Here is a 26,112-nt window from a genome sequence, read left to right as displayed (position 1 = left end):
CACAGTGGATTACCTCTCTGTTATGTCACAGCATTATATATTATTAATAAACAATCCATCTAGTCATTTGGATTGAATAGAAATACCAGCAAAATTTTGGGTTCAGATTAACTCAGCATGTGGCCACTTGCAGATTAAAAAATAGAAATCAATTCAGGAATGGTAATCTGTTTTGGATTATCTGGATTAATTGAATGTATTTTTGCAAAATTGAAAGTGTCCTCCACATCGAGAGGAGCCAGATGAGGTGGCTTGGGCATCTGATTCGGATGCCTCCTGAACACCTGCTTGGTGAGGTGTTCCGGGCATGTCCCACCGGGAGGAGACCCCGAGGACGACCCAGGACACGCTGGAGAGACTATGTCACCCAGCTGGCCTGGGAACGCCTCGGGAGAGTTGGAAGAAGTAGCTAGGGAGAGGGAAGTCTGGGCTTCCCTGCTAAAGCTGCTGCGGTAGAAGATGGATGGATGGATAAAATCATTATGGAAAATATTTTTATTGTTTAACGGTGGTATCGTCAAATCCAGGAAATTGTATAAGATTATTTTAATCATATGAGATTTTCTTTGTATAATTAGCTTTCCAAAAACGTTTTTTTTTTTACATATTAGGCATTCAAAAGCATAGATTTAATATTAGAATAACTACAATATATTTTTGACACTGTATGGTAATACAAAGCGAATTGTCACTTTTGAAAGGGGACACAAAATCATTCATCGTCGGAACGTTTCTTCTTTTTACCCTTTTTTCCCCTCACACCGACCGGACGTTGATCCCGCACGGACCAAAACAAAAAAGCAGTTGACGTGGAAAGAAAGACGCTCGATAACGTGCCATGGCTGACGCTAAGGTAGAATCAGCAGCCGACAGCTCCTCTACTGCTGCTTTGTTACAGAATACAAACGCGACGTCTCAGCCCAACAACCCGCTGTCGAGGAAGCTGAATAAAATTTTGGAGACTCGTCTTGACAATGACAAGGTAACAGTCAATCTCAATGCAACATGGCTTCTGGTCGACTGCTAAGCGAGCTCGCAGTGCAGGGATAGTCTGAAGAGCGGGCTTCTGAGGTTACGGTACGCACAATGGGAACAGAACATCGTGTGGTTTTCAGTTTCAATTCACCACTGGTCATAAAACTGTGCAACATTTAAGATAAATCGCTAGTTAGCACATTCATTGTTGTAAGACGACCATCGCGTCACTTTTTCCAGACCATCTGAGTTCTGCTTGAACATTTGTTAATTTCGGTACTTTTAGTGAACGTGTTTGGTTCAGTTCATCAGAGTTACATTGTCATTTTCTTTCCCCAATATGCTCTCGTCACTGAACCTACTGCGGTTGTCCGGCAAGCTCACTGGGGCATACGACGCGTCACCTTTCCACATTTTGTAACGCCACTTTCGCGCGAAAATACACAACAGAAAAGTTTGTTTTGTATTTTATATGTACTCACACCGCGGTTGTACTTAATTTTTCGCACCAAAACCTGTAATGCGTTTCTCATGGGAAACATCTCGGCAGTCTACAGGTCAGTCATTCCACACAACATCAGCAATTAGTTGTTTCTGTCATTTTACTCTGGTCACTCGAGGTCATCATTTTATAATTGTTTGGTGACATCACATAGTCGCCGTGTCAGTCATTGCCCGCAGCGCGAGGGATTAGTTGATTGTGTCACACCCGCCATCCTACTAATCATATATAATTTGTGGTTACTTGTGTCTGCATGACCTGGCGACCAGTCCACAGCTCACCCGCAACCATAATGAGGACAAGCGCTGTGGAAAATTGATGGGGTGTTTTAAGGCATTCATACATTACGTTTGGTGAATTATGTCAGTGTCTGTCATTTTCCATTTGGATCATCCTGTGTTTGTGTCACGTTTGCAGGAGATGCTGGAGGCTCTTACGGCCCTGTCGGAGTTCTTCACTGAGAACAGCCTGCGTACACGCAGGAACCTGCGCGGTGACATAGAGCGAAGGAGCCTGGCCATCAACGAGGACTTTGCGCAGATATTCAAAGACGTTAAGGAGGTAAAAGATGCTTAGGATATGTTTGAAGCTTTGGGAGTGGGGGGAAAAAAAAAATCCTCATTTCTTTCCACAGGAGCTCGAGAGTGTTCACGAGGACGTTCAGGCCATGAGCACCTGCTGTGCGGAGATGACCAGCAGGTTAAAGGTGCAGTAAAATGCATCAATTTGGCATTTTGTTCAATTATGAGTCATTTTTAAATGATGTGCATTTGTGACTCTTGTTTTTTTTGTTTGTTTGTTTGACAGGCCGCTAAGGAGCAAACTCAAGACTTGATTGTCAAAACCAACAAGCTTCAAGGAGAAAAGTGAGCATTCACTCATTCTTATCCGTGCATCCATTTTCGAGAGCACTTCTCATTATAGTGGCAGGTGTTGCGTGTAACCTTGGTCGCCCGTAAAAAAAAAAAAGCAATCTCCACCTCAGAATTGTAAGTCAAATGTGCCAACCGCTCCTTCTCCTTGGTTGTCCCTGATTCCAAATGTAATAATCTTTTGAATCTGCCAGTGAGTTGGCCTCTGCACTGTATCCTAGCCTACTGGTAGGTTGCCAGGTTTCTGCGCACGGCACCAAAACAAGGACATTTGTTTCAAAAGAAGAAAAAAAAAAGTCACGCTGTCTTGGCAGGACTTACCGTGTCAATTCGATTTTAAGTCTAATTGAATCTTCTGAATGCCAAGTCAAAGTCTTTCCTCGACTTATAAATTGCACGACCAACCAAACCATAAGAAAGTATTTATTTATGAGTTACATTCCGAAAAATATGGTAGTTTGTTATTAATTCGTCACACTTATTTTTTTTCCACTTGTGCGTTCATTTGTCAGGTTACCTGTTTGTTCACCATTCATTCGTCAGCTATTCTTTGCCTGTAAAAGCTAGCGTGGCACCAACAAATGGCGCAGACGACTGGCTTTGATCCATCTTTTCCACCAAAAGCTGCTCTAACCTTGCCTGCGGTTGGCTGCAAGCTGCAGCCAGGCCTCATTTGCATGCGTGGCTGTGACCTCCGTGCTCAGTGACCTTGACGGCAATGCGTCCGGGTTTTTGGCAACAAAAGGCAGCGGTGACAGCCGCTGTGATGTACCAGCAGCAGCAATTCCCCGAATGCCTGCTTGACTAAAGCGAAAAGGACGGACATGTCAATCAAAGGAGGGATGAAGGCTCAGTTTGGATACAGACTGTAGCTTGATACCGAATTGAGATGGCCAGTGGGAATACGCTACTCGCGCTGTGTACTCAAGTAGAAGTACAAATACCGACGTAAGATTAGACTTCAGAAAGCCATTCCAGCAATTATTTCATCTCGGTTTAAGTCGGTTACTAGTACGCCCTTTATCTTAACCGGGGTCGCAAAATTCAGAGAATTCAATTTATTAAAAAGACACAGAATGTTTTTTTTTTTTTTTTTGCAGAATTTTGACTGATTGACCATATTTTCATGCGAATACTGTGGAACCTTGAGCTACTAATGACCGGTTACTTAGTCGTCTTTTTTTTTTTTTTTTTCGTGTAGGAAAAAAAAATTGTGAGAAAAAAATGCAGCAATTCGGGTACAGTAATGCTCCCACATTGTGGGCAAGGAGAGCTTTCTTTTTTGTGTGGAAGTCTCCATATGACGCGACAAAATGTTGATGCTAATGCTCGCCACATTACTGTTTTTGAATGCAAAAAATACAAACAAAATGCCCATCATAAAATGAAAGTATGTTTAAACTATATGGATATTATTTTTTTCCAGATGAGCAGAATATATAGTATCTAGTCAATGCTAAGTGAAGTTTTCATTCGTGTCTCTTGCGTGATTTTGTGATGCACTTGGTGATGCGCTATATGACACACCTGTTAAAAGTTGCAGTGCAAGAGATAGGGCCATGGTGGGGCACATGATTACGGTGCCCCAAGTGGCCAACGTCGCATCCGACTGTCCGGCTCGGGTTCTATCCATGGAGCACTTCCACTTAGCGCCCCTTCTGGAGTAAACCCAAAGAGCCGCCGTCAAAGGGCAAACCCGACCAAATGTCAAGCAAACAGTATAACGATGAAATATATGAGAAACGTATTTGTAGTTTATTTCCCTCCCACCCTTTTGGCACCGCATCTTCGCATTCTGTAACATTTTCATACAGAAAGCTGCACTAACCTCCCAGCCAGACAGGACAACGCGGTGGAATTCGACCTTGTCGCGAGTGACTTTTGTTGTGCGCGCCACCGCCGCCGTCCGTTCTCATTTTCTTCCGCATAATAGCTAGATTTTGCCGCATAATCTCTCAATCTGAGCCGGGCCGGGGAGAGCGCGACCCGCTCCGTGGATCCCGGCGATGCGTGTTTACCCAGCAGGCCCGTCCCCCGTCACCTCCCCCCAGAGTAGCTGGCTATCTTATCAGCCGGCGGCACCGTGTCATTTGTCAGCTCTAATGAAACGGAAAGGAGCGGCAGATTGCACGAGCAAAGGCGCTGGGCCACCAGTCTAAAGGGGCGTGGGGGGGGGGCTGTGTTTGCCCGCCGGTGTTCTTTTGTCATCCTTACACACGGAGGTGCGTCCCCTTGCCAAAAGACACTGTCAGCACCAATGAAACAAACCACCTGGGCCGCACCGCGGCTCTTTTTTTTTTTTTTTTACATTCACATCGTCATGCGGAACATGCCCCTGCGACTCCCGACACGACTGCAGGCTGAGCCAAAGGCGTCGGAGCTGAAATGACGAACGAGTCAAATATTTTCTCCATTGTGTGCTGCACACTTTGAAAAGGAGGCCTGTTGCAGTGAACCGTTGCCCCCCCCCCCTCCATAAACAGCATTTAGAATAGAATTGCCTTTGTTCATAGTTTAAACTCTAAAACGACCTAAAGTATTATCCCCCTAAATATTATTTCAAACTCAAACTTAAATTAATCAAAAAAATGAGGTGTTTCCTTGGACTTAACATCCTCAGATTGTCCATTTGAGTGGATAACAAACCCTTCATCATGCCATATGAAAATCATGCCCCGCCCCAAAAAATGGACTCCTTATGTTCTGGTCCGTACTATTAACTGGTCTCTTAGCGAGATTGAGTCTGCACCGGTAACGTGAGCGTTTCGGTGTGACAGAGCCATTAATGGGGTTGTATGGTACAGCTTCAGTCATTGTCGCGCCAAGATAGATAAACTCTATCGGCTTGTCGCCCAAGCTGGCGAAATGAGACAGAGTGACCGCAAAATAACCGTCGTTTGCCCTTCGTCGGATTGCATTGTGGAAAGTCATCGCCGCGGCGTCACGTGACATCGCGATTGCACGTGAAGTAGTCTGGAACTTTGGTGAGCTCATCCTGTGTATTACTTGGCACTCAACTGGCATGATGGTGTTCCTGGTTCACCTCCGGAAGGTACTGCACACTAAAGTCTTTGGGGAACCATTTATCAATCAATTCATCAATCAGGGGTAGGTCCCCTGGTTTTGGTTTGGTTGGTTTGGTTTGTTTATTGAACATAAAACATATATACAGTAATAATTTGACAGAAAATAAGGTAGATAAAAAAAGAAAGAAATCAATCTTCATACAACACAGTTATTATGTTCAAGGGAGTAGGAAGAAGTAAAAAACTTATCTAGTCCTACCCCGTTATGTGATTGTATCTAATAAATCATTTTTATATCAATCAGAAAAGAAAAAAGTAAGAAGAAAGAAGTCTCCATTAAGGCTCATACTTTACCCTTAACCGTGATATTTTTACAACTTTTGGTTTGTATCGGGATTATATACTTCCACACCCTGACACTCTTGTGTCAATTTTCTCTTGTATTCATAATGGATATTTATATACCTTTCTCTATTTATCAACTTAGTTCTGATTTATCATTATATTTAATGTTTTGAATTTATCATTTTAACTCTGATTGATGTAGGTTGTTTGTACTATTTTTTTGAATTTGTTTTTGAACTCAGCAAGCGATTTACTCATTTTCAGGTCCGTTTCGAGATTATTCCACAGATTAACGCCTTTGATAGATACACTTCTTTGCTTGATGTTTGTTCTTGTTTTGAGTTTTTTGAATAAGTTGGTACCTCTTAAATCATAGCTGCTTTCTCGAATTTCGAAAAACTTCTGAATGTTTTGGCAGAGCAGGTTATTGTGTGCTTTGTACATTAATTGGGCGATTTTAAAGTCAACCAGGTCATAAAATTTCATCGTATTTAATTTGATAAATAGTGGATTTGTGGGTTCCGTATATTTTGATCTATTAATAATTCGAATTGCTTTTTTTTGTAGGTTGAGAATAGGGAGTGTGTTTGTTTTGCAGGCATTTCCCCATATTTCCACACAGTAGGTCATATATGGTAATAATAATGAAGTGTATAATGTATACAAAGATCTCTTATTTAGCACTTCCTTGGTTTTGTAGAGGATCCCTACGGTTTTGGCTATTTTTCTTTTTACGTTATCGATATGTGGCTTCCAACATAGTTTTGAGTCTATTACTAATCCGAGAAACTTGGTTTCATACGCTCTTTCTATCTCAATTGAGTTTACCATAATTTTAGCTTGGTGTTTGATTGGTCTTGTGCCAAAAACAATTAACTTCGATTTTTTCAGGTTAAGTGACAATTTATTTCTGTCGAACCAGTTTTTTAATTTGTTTAATTCGTTTTCTACGGTTGTCAGGAGCTGTTTCAGATTTATTCCAGAACAGTAGAAAGTTGTATCATCAGCAAATAGGACACATTTAAATTGTTTTGAGACCTTGCAGATATCATTTATATATAAGATGAATAGTTTTGGACCAACCGAATCTTAATTCCTCATGATACCAAGACATTTGGGCCCCACGTGTCTCACAAGATTGACCTCTGACCTCACAACTGGGCTCAATTTTCCACAGACACGCTCCAAAAGTCTCGTAGTGAGCCTGCCGATGGAGGGAACAACTCCAAATTGTGTTCCTGTAGGTGGACTGTCCCAATACTTTTGTCCAGTGGTATGGGTAAAGCTCAGCGAAACTGACACATCTGCTGCCTCAAGTTTGCTCAATGGCCTGCGCTAAGATTTTTGCAGAACAGCACTTCCAATTTCCATACTTAAGTCCCAGCTGGTCTCAGTTTAGATTGGCGCCCCTCAGGGAAATGCTTTAGGTCCACGGTAGTTTTATAAAACACTCAACACCCTTGTTGCAAGAACGTGGTGCCAGACAGTGTCTGGAGTGTAGTTCGGAGTGTAGTCCCTCAGGGAAATGTTTGAGGTCCTCATAGCTTTTCTCAAAAAAAATCTGGATTGTGCTTGTCATTTTAGTAAGAATACCTATCAGGTCTCACAGCACACCATGACTGGCCAAAATTTCCCACAGACTCTGGTATCGTGTTCAAAGTGTTCCCAGAAGAGTGAAAATTAGGGATCCACTCCAGGTTGCATTTAGTTGTCACTTCCAGTAGTTGTTTTGAGTGGTTCTCAAATCTGATTTTGCAACGCTCCAAACCTAATCATCAGACACAATTTGGAGTGGAGATCCTCAGGGAAATGCTTTAGGTCTTCTCACTTTCTTGAGAGATTGGTGTCCCCTTCGGTCAATTTTCACACGTGTCTCTCAGCAGACCTAGACGGAATGAAGATGCGGACCAGCCAGGCCGAGACAAAGTCATTTATTTTAGACTTTCTTTCCTCAACACCTGACGCAGGCTTGTGAACCTGGTGTTTTTGTTACTGTTCCTGTGTGCAGCTTTTCACCAAGGAATGAATCATTCATTGAGATCTCTGCGCATTTGCATTTCAAGAATCTAAAAAAAATATACAGAAGTCGCTTGTGTCGTGTGAGGATAAGGATGGCTGAGACGGAGTTGCTTTTGAAAAATGCTCGCATGGCTACATTTGAGTAATGAACATGTTGGTCTAGCATATTGTATGCATACCTCATAGAAAATGCAGTAGAATAGCATGTTAACAAATGGGTTCCCCCCTCCCTCTCTCCCCACACATTTTGTTTGGGGGGGGGCCTCTGTATACAGTGTTAATGATGGAGCGTGGAAGTTGAATTGAAACAGGAAATTGACTTCCAACGTGGAACATGGTTTTTGTTCATGCAGGTCTTGGCTTTAAATCTTTTGTGCACACAAATTAGCATTTTATGTGCATGTTATTTGTTATGCTTTGTTCACACACACACACCCCCCCATCCCCAATATATGTCATTTCTGTGGCTCGGTAGTATATAAAAGTGATGAAGTTTGACCCGCGTTGCTCTTAAATTCCATTTCCATGATTTCTTATTTGGGCAGTTTATAGATCAACAAATGGAAGCACAGACAGTCCCTGAGTATGAATGTTGAGTGACCTGGCTTCCCCTCCCCACTTTGAAAAGCGGATCGTGATTTACTGATCCAACCCGGTTGGATCTGGATGGAGGGAGTCCTGACCCCGAGTTGCCAGTGTGATTCAGCCTGTTACCATGGAGACTATCATCCTGCAGAGACACAATGATAACAATGCCACTGCTCTCCAAACACCACCCACTAAATTCTTTCTGTCACTCTCTGTCATTTATGGGTCCCTGCCACCTCACGCATTTATTTTTTTTAGGCGTGTGACTGCCACCTGCTGGATGGATGACACTACCATACACTCTGAGCTGTTCTCTATTTGTTTTTTTTTTTGTTGATGAAAGCTAGTAATTTTGCGCCAATTTAACAGCCTGGCAGGCAAGCAAGCACACTCTGAATAATGCAAGAAAGCCATTCATCGCAATTCACAATGGGAGAGCGAGAAGGGGAAATGCGTCTGGATTAAAGATGTGTAATGAGACTGTGGATTAGAAATACTGTAGCTGAAACGAGTGTGTTAAATGAAAACGCATCCGACTTCTCCTTTAGCCGCCGTCTCGAGGTAAGGGCCCAAGTGGCGCAGGCCTTCCTGGCCAAGTTCCAGCTGTCCAGTGAGGAGATGAGCACACTGCGCGGGGCCAGAGACGCACCCATTTCAGAGGTAAGATTCATTTTTAGACTTCTCAGTGAGGATTGTCCCGCGCTGTGGGCTGTGTTTAATATTTCCGTTCGCAAACGTCTGCGGTCAGCAGCTAGTTGGGCCCGGGCACCGACTCCGTAGACGTAACGTGCAACAGAACACTCGCCAATCTGGAGGCGACTTTAATGCCGAAAGGATGCTCGACTGGTGGTGTTGAGTGTTGCACATTTGTAATATTCAGTTAAGATGTTAAATTGGTATACAGCATGTGTACACGAGTTTGTTTTTAGTCCGCGTTCGATCGATGCGTGCTTTGTTTTATTTATTTATTTGTTGGTTTATTTTTGCAGGACTTCTTCAAAGCTCTGAGTCGAGTGAAGCAAATCCACGAGGATGTTAAAATACTGTTGCGGACCAACCAGCAGACTGCAGGGTAACGGCCGGCCTGTTTATTTATTTTGTGATTATTATTATTATTTTTTATTTATTTTTTCCTCCCCGCTGACTCCACCGCACTGCCGCTGAAGTGCGATTGTAACCTAAATGTCATGTAGGCTGGAGATCATGGAGCAGATGGCCGTGTTGCAGGAGGCGGCGTACGAGCAACTCTACCGCTGGGCACAGAGTAAGTCCGGCGAGCCGCGACCTCGCGATGCCATGAATACTTCATACCTGATTGCAATTTAAAACAGCGGCCATCCGCGGAGTAGACACTGTTCCACAATAAGCGAGTAAGTGCGTCATCAAAAGCCCAACACGCGCCCTCTATGCAGGCGATTGAGGGTGCTTGGGAGGGAGACTCCTGACGATAACGCTCCATGACTCTGCATTGTTCTGAGTAACAGTGTTGACTTTGCATTTGACTTTCATCCCACTCGAAACATGAAGCACAATGTTGATCTTTGTGGTGATCCAATGGATTCAGCGACGCAAGCGTTTACATTTATTTTTCGCGCGGCAGTGATGTGACGTCATCTTCAGCGGACGCCGTGAAACGAGGAGATTGGAAAGCGCCGCCTCGTTTCCGCAACATATTTCTACCTCCTCCCGTATCGCTGCTCTGTCGATATGAGATGATGAAAAAGATGAGCCCCTGCTACATGCCGGACCACATTTACTTCTGTTAGCGCTGCCGCGTGACGTGTGCGCGTGTCACTCGATGTCGAGCCGGTGTGCAAGCGTTGTAAGGACGCCTTCGGGTTCACATTTGAAGTCAATGTAAAAATGTCGTACGCGCACAATACAGAAAGGGAAAAGAAGACAAGAGAATGAAGTTGCATTTTCCGTACGTTGTCCTCAGATGAATGCAGAGGATTAACCCAGGAGATGTGCGATATCAGCCCCATATTGACTCAAGCCATGGAGGCCCTACAGGACCGGCCTGTCCTTTACAAGTAACACGCGCACACACACACGCACACGCACACACACGCACGCACACAAAAAAAGCACTGCATGATGGCTGTGTTGCTGGGTCTCAAACCAGCACTAGGGGGAAGTGCAGCTCCACATGTCAACCGGCTGAGGACTTTGAATGACTGGTTGGAATTCTTACTGCTTTTCGGTGGGAGCTGCTGCAACATGTAAAGTCGAAGGCAGTTTTATGCTCATTTAACAAAACATTGTGTGTGTGTACACATTTATTGCACACACAGGCAATAAATGCACCTCTGTTTTACATGTCATATTTGATCATAGAATGATAAAATTATTTACTCCCCGTTAAAAATAGCTTTGAGGGCCAAGGCGTAATTGCTTTTTATCTGCAAGGAAATGATGTCAAGTACTCCATTGGACTTGAAATTCTAGGAAAAGTGCTTGAAAGTGTCCTTGGAAAGGTTTCAAAAAGGTCTTTGGTGTCCATTAGTGTTGCTTGTCCATCCAGTTTACTTACTGCACTCAAGATGACTTATGACTTGAACGTCATTTCACGTGCCCATCCAGTGTTTATTTGATTTTTATTTTATTTTCAACGCCCCCCCCCCTTTTTTTTTCCTTGACTGTGTGCAAGGTCACGCTCACAGACGGGCCTTTCCTGGATTCTTGATTCCGCGCTATCTGGTGTTTAGTCTCACAGAGACGTCGGCTTCCTTGTGGAAGCGCTGCTCGGGCGCCTGATTTGTTTCACAACTGACCTCCAGCGTAGAAAAACACCACCGCTTCCCACACGGCCTTTGTATCCCTTTTGCCCGCAGGTACACCCTGGATGAGCTTGGGACGGCGCGCAGGAGCGCGGTGGTGCGTGGCTTCATCGATGCCCTGACGCGCGGGGGGCCGGGCGGGACCCCCCGTCCCATTGAGATGCACTCGCATGACCCGATGAGGTGACGTGGCAATTCAAACCCCAACTTCCATCCATTTTGCGTTTGAACTGTGGCATCTTGCCTTACAAGAGCTTTGGTGGAGTTTTATTTTATTTACCAGTGAGCTCTCACACTTCGCCAGTAGATGGCGGCAATGAACCTCAACGCGTCAGGCCACCACCATCAGTTCATGTGGTTACTTGGCAATGAAAGTACAAGTCTTAGTTGGGCTGTTTTTTTTTTTGTTTGTTTGTTTTTTTTTGCTTGCATTGTTCATTTTTCCTGCAGATATTGGAAAACATTTCCAACTGTCGATGGTGTTGATTGAATCTAGGCTTGGCAAAGCGTAGCACCTCCACGATGGGCACTGTTACTCAAACTAAAGGTTAGAAGGCCAGCCAAAGGCATTCAAATGATTTTGCAGCTGCCAACCTCTGTCCTTGGAAAGATGTGGAGGCTAGTGAGAGTGAGCATAGGCCAGTGGAAAAGGCAAGAAAAAAAACAATATGGATGAAGTGAAGAAAATGTCACAATTAAGGAAAAACAGTTTTTTTGTTGTTGCTGATTCTATACTGTATAGTAGTGATTTTCTTGTCAATAATCACGCAGCAAAAAATAATGTTGCGTCATAGGGGCTGGAATGGATTCATTGCATTTCCATACTTTTGAATGGGGAACATTGATTTGAGATGCAAGCGCTGCGGTCACGTCATGAATTAAACTTGGCAATCAAGGTGAGCGTGTGTAGTCCGAGTCATCATAAGCGCACACACCCAGTGAGGAGTGGAGCGGCCGGCGGCCATCTTGCGTTGCCAACGCTAAGCCCACTTGACATGAATACCTTGCTATCGCCGTGCTGTTATCACTTTATTTTCTGTCTCTGTGGCATTAAGTTGGACCAATAAGTTTGATCGTAACAGTGACAACCTAAGATGGCCGCCCTCTGGTTTCAGCCACGGGGTTCCAAATGATAGTCCATTGATATGTCCATCCGCGGTCCCGTTGCCATGTTGTTAGTGTAACGATAGATGATTGTGACATATCATTCATTTGAATTTGGTTGATTATCTTTCTGCGAAGCACGCTGTGAATATTTGTGTTGAAATGTGCAAGAAATAAGTCCTACAGCAATTGTACTCATGCTAGTGACAGCATGTTTGATATGTTGGATTAAGTAGGCCGTCTTGACCCAAGTTCTCCCCAAATTAACGGTAAAGTCGGTGCGATGACCGTTTGGACGGTTCGGCTTCCACCTTTTGACGGCGAATGACTCTCACATGGCGGATATTGGATCAACGCATGTCCTTATTAGCCGCAGCGCCGTCCTCCCGGGAGATTTTCTCGGAATGGTCTGCGGAATGGTCTTCAGTTAGGAGTCAGTCGGAGGCATCAGCGATTCTGAGAACATTGAGTTGTTTCTCACCGTGTTCACCGCATGCACGCAAGCACACACGCGCGCACACTCACACACAGTCAATCTCCTTCACCCCCGTTGTTTTTGCGAGCATTATATAACAAGCAATACAGCGCTGTTGTCTTTGGAGGGGAAATGAAACATGATGGCCCATGATTGCGGGCGCTTGTGTTCCCGACGTGTTAAAATTAGCCTCCCGCCGGCCAGGAGGGATTGAATTCACATGATCCGTTCTCGTAGGTACTTGGGCGACATGCTGGCCTGGCTGCACCAAGCCACCGCCTCCGAGAGGGAGCACCTGGAAGCGCTGCTCAAGAAGGTCACTCTGCAGGGTACGCCGACGGGTGAAATATCACCCTTCCAAAACTGTCCCGTTTCCCAAAACTCTGTCGAAAAGTAATTCACGCGAGTTTGCTTTTCCACTTCAATAAGGCACTCTTTGATTTCCACTACGGCTAGAAATAACCAGGGTATGGGAAATATTAATTTTGTTTTAGTTTTGAAATCTGTCAAAGGCCGGTTTGGTTTCCACAAATCCACTTTTGTTCGGGGGAGAAAAAAAGTAAAATAATTTCTGTGAAACGGTTAATTCATTTGAATTAAAAAACGTGTCAACTTCCCCCAAGTTGGTGGTAAATGTACGCTATTTGTTCCACTTTGTTAGTCAATCTAACAGCATGTTTGTTTTCTTTAAAGGCTAGTAAATTTACACAAATCCACTTTTTATTGGGGGAGAGTAAATAATGTAAAATATATGTATTGTTTTCCTTTCTTTAGTCGAAAAGAAAATATCAGATACAAATTATAGGGGAGATTTTTTATCATTGCTGAATTAGTTGGCGAAAACAGTAAACGGTTCAATTTTGTTGCTGCATGCTTTGAATGGGGAGATACAGCGCCATCTGGTGGACACATTTAAAAAATGAACATTGAAAGCCAGGACTCCAAATGAAGGGCTACATTACTCTAAATGTGTGGTCAGAAATCGCATTTGAAGTGGTTTTAAATGCAGCGCCTTTTTTTTTTTTTGTCCAGATGCGGAGGACAACATGCAGGAGGTGGTCGGACACATCACGGAAGGAGTGTGTCGCCCTCTGAAAGTGAGCAGCTAAAATAGTCCCGAATGTCTCCTTATTGCCGTTCATGTTCCGACGCCTTCGCACGCTTTCCAGGTTCGGATAGAGCAGGTCATCGTGGCCGAGCCGGGCGCGGTGCTGCTTTACAAGCTGTCCAACCTGCTCAAGTTCTACCACCACACCATCAGGTCTGTCGCCGCGTCCGTTGTCTCCTCTCGGCCTTTTGTCACGGCTTCACGCCCCCCCCCCCCCCCCCCCTGTCGAATTCGCGTGTGTTGGCAGCTCCATCGTGGGAACCGGCGCGGCCGCTTTGCTCATGACCATCGAGGAGATGCACACGCTCAGCAAAAAGATGTTCTTCAACAGCTTGAGCCTTCACGCAAGCAGACTCATGGACAAAGTAGGCTAATTCAAGAAGGAGGGCCTCCGTTTGGCCTCCCCGAGGGGAAATTACACGGCGCATAAAACAGATTTGTCACCATTTTATCTCACGAATTAAAGGATGTAATCCATAATAAGCCCTTTGCCAGCTCTTGGGCTCTTTCTAGTCGTCATCGCAGGGAAATCAATTACTTAACCACTGCGTAAAATAGCGTACAATAGATTCATAGAAGAGTCGAAATCCCCCTCAGGTTCACGGGAAACTGGAGCGTAAGGTTCGCTGAAGGCTAAATTGTCATCAGTGTTTACAAAACACGAACGTACGCTTCATTGAAAAGTTTTTTTTTGTTGTTTTTTTTTATAAGTCACACAAGGTCCCATCCGTGTTGTTGAGATTTTGTTGTTTTCTGCCGTAGGGATCGTGCAGAGATTGCGTATCACCCCCTCCTCCATGGACTTTGTCTATTTCTGGACCTCTTGAAAACATTTAGCCCCGCCGCGTCCGCGTGGCCCTTGCTGACCACCCAAAAAACACAGCGTACACCTTGGCGTTCTGGTTAAATTGCCGTCCAAATGCACGGCGGCACGCGCTCTTCCACGTAGCGGTGGGGGGGGGGTCCAGCCGGCTCCCGATCGATAGCCACGAGGCCGATGAGCCCGCTGGCCCCGCTGCTAATCCGATAGATGGCCCCCTCCGGGTTTCAGTGTCGATTGCAGCCGCAGCCGGGAACGCGCTCTTCTCATAATGACGGCCATTAGGCGCACAAAAGATTGCCCGCCTCCTTTTTTTTTTTTTTCCGCGAGAAGATTTAATCACGGCCCTTTTCATTTGAAGCACAACTGACTACCGGATTTACTGAGATGTAGAGAAAAGTATTGGGACACCCGGAGGGGGGGAAAAAAAAAACTCGGAGGAGGACGCACATTTGCAGCCTCCGTTCTTGGGATCATTTGTGCACAATGTTGCCGTTTGTTGAAAATGTCAGATCGTCTTCAGAGAAACAATATATGAGGTCAAGGAATTGAACTGTGGCGGCAACAGTTCGGCAAAATTCTGAATGGCTCGCTCACAGACTCATTCTCAGATATGAGCGGCTCACAAGATATCGATTCGGTTGTTCAATTACATACTTGACGGGCGGCCAGGCGCAGAGACGCAAGTGTTTTGTGGAGCAGAAATGAAAAAGTCCATTTTTCCGTGAGGCGCAATTTTCAAAGAGACGTTCGGCCGTGCAAAATTTCAGGAGGAACCTAAGAGGTGCTCTCACTTTTTTTACATGTGATCTTCATTTGACCTTCTCTGAACTTTGGAGTGCACGTCCAATGCTTTTGTACTTTTTGCACAACAAGAGGCTGCGCAGAGAAGCGCTGAGCAGTTGGGTCATGGCCATTTAAAAGTTTAGAGAGGGCCAAAAGAAGTTCACCTGGAGCCATGTGGCTGACTATTTCTGAATCATTTATTTTCCCTTCGAGTGACGTGTCCGAAGACATTTCAGGATCCTGGTTTTTTTTTGGAGGTGGAGCTCCCCCCTCCCGACCTGGGCCCCACCACTTCCCTCACCCAGACGTTGGCCCTCCTCAGGGAGGTTCTGGCCTCTCACGACTCCTCCGTGGTCCCCGTGGGTGCTCGCCAGGCCGACTTTGCCCAAGTAAACAATTTTGTCGGTTTCACCCGCCGTCCCTTCCTGTTCCGTGATCAACTTCATGGTTCGCGTGCTCCCCTTCTCGCCCGCCCTCAGGTGCTCTCGTGCATTTTGGACCCTCTCCTGCAGCTGTGCACGGTCTCGGCCAGTAACCTGGGCACGGCCGACATGGCCACCTACATGGTCAACTCGCTGTACGTTATGAAGACCACGCTGGCGCTTTTTGAGTTCACGGATAAGAGGCTGGAGATGCTTGAGTTCCAGGTAGGCATCGACCCATCGCCGGTGTTGACCGCGGTTTTAAAAAAAAATCAAGGTTTCAATCAGCGCTGAAACTGTCTTGTCGCCGGTCATGAGCTTTGACTTTTCTTTAATATGATTTGCTCGTTGTGGAGCTCACGATACAAGGCGACCATTTGAAGTTGGAGGTCAGCAACTTTTTTTTCCTCTTTCTCGATTGAGCATCGAGGGGAGGGGTGAGCAGTTACGCCGAGCAGAGGGAGAGAGACAAGAGAGCGACTGCACTAACTGCAGCATACTCGCGCGGATACATTTGTACTCGATTGATGTCCCAAATAAATAAGTAAATGGTTCTATTTACACCCACCGACAACATGAGCTGCCTATGGCAATAGGAGAGTTCAAACGGAACAATGAACTTTTTATTCTATCTTTCTTCTGTATTTTGTAAGTATTTGAAGAAAATATTCCAGATGTCGCATTTTAAGGAAAAACGATGACATTATATTGTTATTAGAAAATGAAATGATCTTGATTGGGGGGGGGGGGCTTGTTGCACACCTGTCTTTATTGGTATGTACTTTCTGAAAATCATCAGCAAATGATTTCGTGGCCCTCCAAGCTACAGCTCTGTGGACCCTAATTTGGAACCGAAAAAAAAAAAACTAACCAAGATGCATTCATATCTTTTGCCATTCATGATGAGCTCGTGTTACGGCAGTCCATCTATCCGTCTAATTGGATCACATCCTTTGTGTCATGCAACGCGGCTCCGGCGACACTCCATTAGGCACCAGTACCATTTGCTCACAATGGCACCTCGTTGTTGGTTCAACCACTCACCCCGCTCTGCTTCTTATTCCGCTTCCGCAGATCGAGGCTCACCTTGACACGCTGATCAACGAGCAGGCCTCTTACGTGCTGACCAGAGCGGGCCTCAGCTACATCTACAACTGTGTCCAGCAGCACGACGCCAAGCAGGTCCCAGAACACACTCCTCTTCTCACACTGCAGGGCACATTTTTCATTGGACGTCAGTGAGGCTAGGGCAGTGTAAGAGGGTGTGCGCACTTGTGCAAATGGATTATCAGTGTGGTTATATCCCCAAAACCCGCCATTGGAACTAGCGGCGCGTCGGAGATATTTGAAATTCCACTTATTTCCACGAACACCTCCGTGGCGAGCGTTGTTGTTTACGATGCCGTCGCCACGGTGACCATATGGCCCGCATCCGCGCTTGTATGCTTTTCTTTCCGATGCTATGAACACAAGTCAAGCATCCGGCAGTCTCCGCCCACTGCAGACCGACGGCCACGGAAGGCGGCCGTGGTTGCGGTCACGTGTCGTGACGACGCAGGTCACGCCGGGACAGAAGCGGCGCTCCCCGGCACGAAACTCGGTCGCCAAGCGTCATCATCTCCCCGGGTGGCCTCGCCTGAAATAGTCCAGCGTGTGTTTGAGGAGATCAAGTCTGTGTGTCTGCGTCTGCACGGCACAGCGTCTATTCCCGGCCTTCAAGGTTGACATTCACTATCTGTAAAAAGTTTCCGCCCTGTCATTTTCTTTCATCGGGGAGGAGGAGAAGGCGGCTGTTGATTATGTCGTTGCTCCAAATGCCGAGCACTTGCTAAAACGTCCTCAAATGCTATTTTTATTTATTATTATTTATATGTAACAGTTTTTTTGAATGATAATAAGTCTCTGTTTTATTTGTTTTTTTTTAAATTTATTAATTAACCTTAATAAAAAATAATTTGAATGATACAAATATTTTATTTTTATGCATTAATATTTATTTTGGACAAATTAGCCTTTTTTTAAAAAACTTTTTTTAAATTGTATGAATATAACAGAATTATTGTCATTATTTTACTAATAAGAATTCCGATTTTTTTTCTTTTTTGGGGGGTATTTTAATCATGCACATTTTATGTTTCTTCCCTTTCATTTTATTTTCATAGCTATACAGTTAAGTAATCTGCTTCCCCCCAAAAACCGACACCGCCCCCCCCCGTCCCCAAATAAAGACATCAATAATCTTAGAATTTTATATCATTTCCTGAATGGAAAGTGCTGCAGGGATGCAAGGTTGGAACATCTCAAGCCAAAGCAAGTTTCATCCCAATGTGGTCCAGATCGGCCAACTCATCTCAACCTGAAAATTCGTATTCAGACTCAAATTACAAATATACCGTACGGTAAATCGTGTTGCAACATGCAGTGCTTCTGTCAAATGTTCTGTCTCCAAGTACCCGGACTGTATTCGAGGCTGACCCTCGAGGCTGCTACGTTCAAAACAAAACGCCTGTCTTGACAACCGCCATGTGATAAGCCAGTCATGTTGTGATTTTTTTTAACTTGGCGTAACAAGTATTGTTTTGTGTTGTCGTCAGGGTCCTCTGTCCCTCGTGCCCGGCATGGACGTCTCCTCAGTGAAAGCGGCCATGGTGAGTACATTTCATGAGGAACCTTCGTCATCAGCAGCAAAACCGGAAGGAGAAGCTGAGTGAGCGTGCCGTGAGAAAGTATTTGTCCCCTTGCGCAAAGAACACAAAAATCAGGAAGGGGGTAAATACTTTTTCACAGCTCTGGATCAGTTTTCATGGTGAGTGGAAGGACCGTTGGATTTAAGGTGGCAGGATTTCTAAAAATAATTCTAATTGCATGCTACAGAGACGCTGTTTGTGGCCACGTTCTTTGCATCTTCGGGGTATGGCCTCTTGAGAATTTTTTGGGGCGGGGCTACATCGGATAGACATGCCTACCAAATTCCGTGTTGCTGAATTCATTTGGCGTCGGGTTCTGAATTTTTATTTGATTTTTGAATTTGACTGAAATTTTGTTTGCTTATGGAGGTACTGGATATTTTTTTTTCTCCCCTTTCTCTCTCTGCTGTGCACCGTTTGAAGGAAAATGGCGCGCGAACAAAGAGGTGCTAGCTTAGCATTTCGTACGTCATTTAGGGCATGGCTCCTTGAGCCTTTTTGGTGGTTTTCCTTACGCTAGACATGCCGACCAAATTCCACGTTGCTCAAGGTAACAAGCTATAAGGGGCTGGATTTTACAACGACTCCACGTCGGCAGCAAGAAATTTTGCGTGGGTCACCAATGTGCGGGCCTCATGCGATGGCTCAAACAAAACATTCTTCGCCGTCCGGTCTTCGCAGCTTTGGTAGCGATCCAACCAAAATCTCAAGGACGAGTCTGTCCCCGGAAGACTTGCACAAACCCTAAAATGGCGTCTGTCGTCCTTCCGTCAACAGGTCCAGTTCGACCGCTACCTGTCGTCACCCGACAGCCTGGCGATGCCTCAGCTCAACTTCCTGCTCAGCGCCGCCATCAAGTGAGTGCGATGCCCACCCTGGCGCGGCGTACGCTGCCAGCAAAACACTCCACTCGACGCCGCGGCGACTTTTCATCGGCCGCGCGGAAGCGGCGAAGCCGCCGGGTCGTTTGGTGTTTGCCTGGCCGAGGCGGCGCGCGCGCGCACATATGCTTTTAGCTGCCTCCATCCAGCCGCCGCGTGCTGTGAGTCACGTTTACCGGCAAGTACGGCCGGCGAGAGGAGCACTCTGTGCCTCAGGTTAATGTTCTCTATTAATGGACGCCGCGGGCCTAATGGGCAGGACGCCATTAATTAGCTTCTGGTCCATTTCTCACTCACGTCGGCGGTTCCCTGAAATCGTCTCGATGGCGCGCACGTCCGAGCTGATCAACACACGAAAGCACAAATAACGTAAATGGGGCTTTTCTTTTTTTTTTTTTTTTTCTTTTTGGTTGTTCTTCTCCAGCAAGATGGCGAACGTATTGAGGTTGCGAGGGGGTGGAGGATTTCTGGTAAATTTCCGTAAAGTCTCCAATAAACCTCCATGGGAATTTACGACGGGGAATTTTGGAAATAGAGCGGACTCCCGCGATGGCCGGCAATGAGCAAAAATCCAGTTTCATTGGCGCCCAGTAAAATACTTTGGAGAGGCGAGGGGGGAATAATAAAACGTTTTCAACTCGCGCTGATAAAGATTCATGATTCTTTTTGTGAAAAGGACAAAATGAGAATGGGTGGGAAGGGGAAGACCAACAAAAACCCAACACACGCACACACAAAAAATCAATTTGTACAAATCTGTGAAAATGCAAATCCTCAAGGCATTTTCGAGTTTGTAAAAGTGCGAACGCTGACGAAATGCCGTGTTCTCCCGTGGCAGGGAGCAGATCTTCTCGCAGTCCACCGAGCTGGTGTGCCGGGCATACGGCGAGGTGCACGCGGCGCTCAACGGCCCGGCCAACGCCTACAAAGACCCCGAGCGCCTCCTTCCCAGATCCCCGCAGCAGGTCCGGGCCTTGCTGCTGTGAGAGACGCGCCCGCTGCCTGGTCCCCACCGGTCCGTCCGGTCCCGCTGCGGGTTATTTCCAGCGCGTCGTCATGGGTAATCATAACACTGGCGTGGACACGTGTGGCCCGCTTTAGGTGGGGTTCTGCGGCCGGTGAGTCACCTCCCATGTCTTGTCTGTGGACGGCTCACCAATATTGTCATTGCATTAATATGTCACCAAGAGTTTTTTTTTAATTTTTATTTAGATGATTGGATCGGATACAAAACAGATGTTTATGCCCCATCACAAAGTACTTTTTTTTTTTTTTTTGTCATTCTTCGACATTTGCCGTAGATCAATTTTATTCCTCTCGTGTTTTTTTTTTCCACTCACTTGAGCAGAGGCAGATATTTGACATGGAAAAAAAATCTCATGACATCACAACAAATTCACCTATTCACGGGTATTTTCCCCCTTAGTGTCTTAATTTTAATTTAACAGTTATTGGTGGTTTATTCAAGGAATTTTGTGCGTGTGTGTGTGTGCGTGTGTGTGTGTGTGTGTGTGTGTGTGTGTGTGTGTGTGTATAGCAGAGCCCTGCATACTCTCCGTTCGGCCCCTGTGCCTTCACCGCACTTTGTGTGGAAGCTAATGGCCACCGCTTTCAGCACCTCTTGTGACTCTCGAGGCCGAAGTTAACCTGTATGATGTGCGTGACATCTCAATATATTAAAATATTGACATTTTTGACAAGTTTTTTACTCATGTGTATAAATCTTATTTAAAAAAAAAAAGACTTATTACGGGTACCGGTATTTATTGATTTGGGGGCGGGTGTGTGTGTGTGTGTGTGTGTGTGTGTGTGTGTGTGTGTGTGTGTGTGTGTGTGTGTGTGGGAGGGGTACAATCAAAAAGTGAGCATCTTTGTTAAACTGGACCGAATAAATTGTCTGGCATAGCGTACAGTCCAAATATCACAACGTTTGTGTGGCATCTTGCAGCTCGCAGAGAAGTTTGCACCACCGTGCTGACACGACTGCGTCTGATAGCATGTCGGTGGCACACACACACACACACACACATATGCAGCATCAGGTCATGACATCAGGCATGGTAGCAGGGAGCCCTGCCGGGGTCACTGCAGTTCAGCGGACGCTGGTCGCATCTCGCCGGCCTTCTGGGATGACGCGGAATGCCTCGGCATCGGCACGCCGTTCCTTTAAATAGACACGCTAGTTCCGTTAACCGGCCAGAATAAAGCGCCCCGTTACCATGGCCGATGCTCTCTATCGTCCTGTCCTGTCATCGGGGGGACAATCCACCGTATAGAGAAACCCGAGAAAATATTTTATCGCCACCCCGTTTCTTGACCACAAAACAATCAGAACAGCCAACAAGGATTTGTTTTGCGGGCACGTGAGTCCCACTACGGGCCGCAACATGCGGCAGGATGACGTTGGCAATTCGTTGTACAGGTGGATTTCCTTTTTCCTCGTTTTTAATATTTGCAATATGCTTATTTTTTTTGTTGGATGGATAAATGACTGAATTATTTCAATTCTTTTTGAGACTATCAATAATTGTATTAATTGTGGAATATGTGTGATGTGTATATATATATATACATACATATATAAAATATATAATTTTTTTGTTTGTTTGTTTATCATCATTTAATTTATCTTCCCACCCCACCACCCCATTTCATTGTAATTTATCCCGAATAGATTTTATTTTAATCCACTTTCTTCATAACATGTACACATTTTCCACTGAATTTTTAATTTGGTATGCAACAGATGCCTTTTGATTCATTTTACTGGTCTTTATATAAATCTGGATTTTTAGCCCACATTTACCACCAACAGGCCACTCTCACGGTGTTGGCCGTTCGATGTAATTTACCGTCATTTGAAAAAAAGAAAGATATTTAAACATTATGATAGCGCAGCGCCAAAAGCCTGACTGGGTTCTCTTGCCGTGTTGTTTGTGCCATGAATGAAAACATCTGTAACGCTCTCTTCATGTCTTTGCTCATGCAGTGTGATTCATTTTTACATAACAATCGCAATTATGAACACACCCGCCGCCCCGCCCCCATCTCCGCCCACTTTTCCCCCTTTTTTGCATGTTAATTATTTGTCCAAGTTGCTTTTGTTATCGGGCAAAGGTTACCCCGTGTCAACGGCCCCTTTCTCAGCGGAGGACGTTATGTAACAGGCGCCTGTTCGGAAGAGGAACGCTGGGAACTTGAGACCGCCACAATCGGTCCTCTTTATTATTATTATTATTATTATTATATACATATATTTTTTCGAAGTGTGCTTGGACGCAAGCGACGGCCGGTCTATTAATGCACGTCCATCTGCACCCTCGGCCGGACCAGATGCATGTCCAGGTGGCCCCATAAAAACAAAGTTGCGGTGGCCAGGTCGCTGTTTGCACAGCGCCGATTGGCTGGCCGGCCTGTCAAAGCCAATGATGGAGCACCCTGCCAACTTCCCTCAATCAAACGCAAATTTGAGACCAGTTGCCAGATGTAACTTTTCAGACCTCTCCCCTGCAACGTTTTATCGTCGTGTAAAAGGGGATCTGAAGCATCTGAATTGATTCCAAAATCAGGTGGTTTGACCGATGATATCCTTAGATTTTTTTTTTTTTTACCATCACATTTCTCACACTTTATTTTTCATCATAAAATCGGTGTCAAATTTAAATTCAATTTCTTGTTGTTTGTGTTTTAATCTCAAGATCTTAACCCTCTCATTTCTAATTCTGTACCATCAAAAATTGTAAAGAAAAACATTGAAAAAACGAATCTGTATCAAAAATATGCACCCTAAGTTCTAATTGAAATTCAAATTCCTTGAGTTTTTGTTTTTATTTTTGAACAAACGTTGCGCCTCAACATTCCCGCATTGGAGAGACTCCTCTGTCCGCTAGGAGGCAGTGTTGTCTCCAGTGAAAGGGGTTGAGTTTTCTCCCGTTCTTTCAAAATTGGAGCTTGAAAAACAGAAAATGAGCCTTTATCTGATCTTTTATGATGTTTTTATTCAACACAAGTCGGGAAACCCAATACGACTGTAGTTTGTTTCCCTCGAGCTTGTTTCGCATTGACACCGAGACCACCTTCTTCTTCTCCTTGACCGCAGCAGTGTAGAAGAAGAAGGGGTAACAGCAGAAGAAGAACGCCTACACGTTAATAGAAGAGAACAAAAAGTGATCTCGTTAGGACGAGAAACTTTCTCATTTGGATCAGGGACTTTCTCGTCCAAATGAGAAACGTATTTCAAATGATTGTCTTTTTTTTCTCCGTCAGTTAAATGCGTATTTTCGTTAATCACTCCCTCTCCGTGAATTGCAGAGATCCACTGTAATTACATTTCTAGAAACTGCTCGTCGGATAGTTCCGTTTACGTTCATTCCGTTTCATTGCCACCCCGGATGAGAACTGGCAATGGGATTGGAATCGCTAAATTCTTATCAATTCTTGTCCCAAACTTCTTTTTTTTTTTTTTGATGGTGAACAAAAATCTGATAGTAATGAAATATAAACCGAAATTCACTTTTTAAAGTCAGGTGGCAACAATATGGCGTGCTCCTTTCCGAATGGCGCCGCCACTAGCAACGTGGGAATTGGCGAGCGTGGCCATAACATGTGTATCATTGTGTCGGCTTCTCTAACCCCCCCCCCCCCCCCAAATTTTTTTTTTGTCAGGAACACTTTGTACAAGCCCCCCTCATCCTCCCTCAGCCCGCATCACTCCAATGCTAATTGTTGTTGTTTAGCCAGCCGTGACATGTGCACGGCTTGGCTTTGGACAAACTGTCATATTTTCGTGGAGTTTGGACCCCAGTCAGGAACAAGAACATGACCGCTAACAAGCATGTGAGTCATGCCGCGCGCTTGTCAATCATTACTCATTACGCGGACACTGACGCTTACTCGAAAAAAAAAAAAAGACAGCGTCCACTTGGGGAAATGAACGCCTCCCTCAAATAAACCCGGCGGAAGAAAGCATCCGCTCGTCGGTGCTGTGACCGGAAAGAGTTTGCTAGCCAAAACGGCAGCATCTCACGTCCACTTTGACACCCAAGTGTTGTGCGCGGATGGCCGAGTTGTGGAAGGCCTCATTTGGGTGACAAGCGTCCATATTTGTTTTTGGGGTCGCACATCTGGCAATACCTCTTCCTTGGTGCTCCCTTAAAAGAAACACATTCGAGGTCAAAATGATTGCTTCACCCGTGCAGCTGCACTGCACTGCGGTGTGTGCGCGTGCGCTTCCGTGTGATGCGTGTGTGTGTTGATGTGTTAGTGTGTTTGGTACGGTTGGGATGTGAAGACGAGCGTGCAGGTTACTGAGTAACCCGGCGCAGCAGTCGCCTTTGCCCTAATAGCCCTTCACCTCGCTCACCACGTGACGCGCGCCTGCATGCTGACTACACGCACGCACACACACACACACACTTAGAGTGCGGTCGCATGAAGTACGGAATTTCCCTGGATAGCGACTTGTGAAAGGTTCCATAAAGGTTTGCATTGTTCCATCATTTGGAAGAGCCTGCATGACTCAGCACTTGCGTCACTATTTTTTGTGTCTTTTCAGAACGTGGGACACGTTCCCGCCTGATTTGTGCTCATAGGAGAGGCTGCGGTTTCATGATCCGTCTTTGTTTTTTCATTGGGGTGAAATGTTCCAGGTACTGAGTCCTGGCAACCTTTTGCCAGGCACCGGCCCGAAATGCACCAAATTTCAAACATTTGGCAACCATTTTGGCCGACGTTGCCGAAGGAGCTTCCTTCCCGTAAACTTGCACGCGTACCAAGTACACGATTGGCAACGGGCAAGAATAATCCTCATGATTTGAGTAATACTCTAATATTCATCACGGGGTGCTTCCAAATGGTTCATCTTACCTTGTTGACTTGCTCACTGGGCGGCCAATTGATTGAGACACGCCCGCACAACCCGTTCCGACCGCGAGAGCTGTGCAAATAACACGCGGTAATATATATTTTGAAATATGGCGTGTCTAACAATAATGAAAGTTCAATGCCGTTTTTTTTTACTGGTTTCTGTCACGTTTCGACGACATGAATATGATTCCGATGACTTCTCGTCTCGGAATCGGTTATGTCGTTTTTCGTGTCAGCAACGTGTCACAACGTGTCTCTTGTCACAACCCGCAAGCACAACGATAAGGACATTGTTCAGTGAATAGGTCGTAGCGTGTCATTCAAAAGTTGGCGTTATTGATGAAGAGATTGTTTGGCGTCTCCAAAGTCAGAGGAAGCCCCTCGAGGCGTTGCTGCGTTTCCAAAGGGGCTTCATGAGCTTTATGATGAGCCGAGCCGTTTGCGTAGCTCTGAGTCAGCACGTAGCCACTCCCGCCCGCGCCCGTAGCGTCGTCGTCGTCGTCATTGATGCAAATGGAAAGTGTGAGTCACCAACGAGCCTGCACGCTTCTTTTTAGCATCATAGTCGTGTGCTGGGTGTTACTATCATTATCATTATTATTATTATTATTTTAATGGGAGTGGCAATAATGTGGTCAAGTCAGTGCGGGCCAACATCAGACCCATCGAGGCAGAACCGGCGACGCCAATTGAGACGGTTCTGCCTGGCCACCAAAATCTGGACCCCCATAATTAATCGCCGCCGCAGTTCATCGATGGTGGGGGCTGACTAATATCCCGATGACGCATAATGATTCCAAATAAAACAAAAAAAAAGAAAGTAGCATTACTGTATGTACTTCTCAGGAAAGGCCCTC

The 26,112-nt window shown here is 45.4% G+C and overlaps 1 protein-coding gene across 2 annotated transcripts; it reads left to right on the top strand.

Annotated features, from left to right (window-relative positions):
- The first annotated feature begins 777 nt into the window (after positions 1-777).
- Positions 778-21,991, top strand: cog6 (component of oligomeric golgi complex 6). 2 transcript variants are annotated; one of them, XM_086124940.1, is made up of 19 exons: positions 778-982; positions 1,895-2,038; positions 2,112-2,183; positions 2,285-2,343; positions 8,876-8,987; positions 9,317-9,399; positions 9,521-9,591; positions 10,267-10,360; positions 11,162-11,290; positions 12,924-13,015; positions 13,719-13,783; positions 13,856-13,947; positions 14,042-14,159; positions 15,658-15,789; positions 15,880-16,047; positions 16,897-17,004; positions 18,417-18,470; positions 19,287-19,366; positions 20,229-21,991. In XM_086124940.1, exons 1-19 carry the CDS (start codon positions 839-841, stop codon positions 20,374-20,376), a joined length of 1,965 nt encoding a protein of 654 aa, XP_085981066.1. In that variant the 5' UTR covers positions 778-838; the 3' UTR covers positions 20,377-21,991. The 2 variants fall into 2 exon arrangements, with proteins under 2 accessions (XP_085981066.1, XP_085981065.1); XM_086124939.1 differs by having other exon boundaries at positions 15,658-16,047.
- Positions 21,992-26,112: the final 4,121 nt, after the last annotated feature.

Source organism: Hippocampus guttulatus, chromosome 12 (genome assembly GCF_054856545.1).
Source record: "Hippocampus guttulatus isolate MCC_2025c chromosome 12, RoL_Hgut_1.0, whole genome shotgun sequence".
NCBI classification, from domain to species: Eukaryota; Metazoa; Chordata; class Actinopteri; order Syngnathiformes; family Syngnathidae; genus Hippocampus; species Hippocampus guttulatus.
This window is presented reverse-complemented; position numbering and strand designations above follow the sequence as displayed.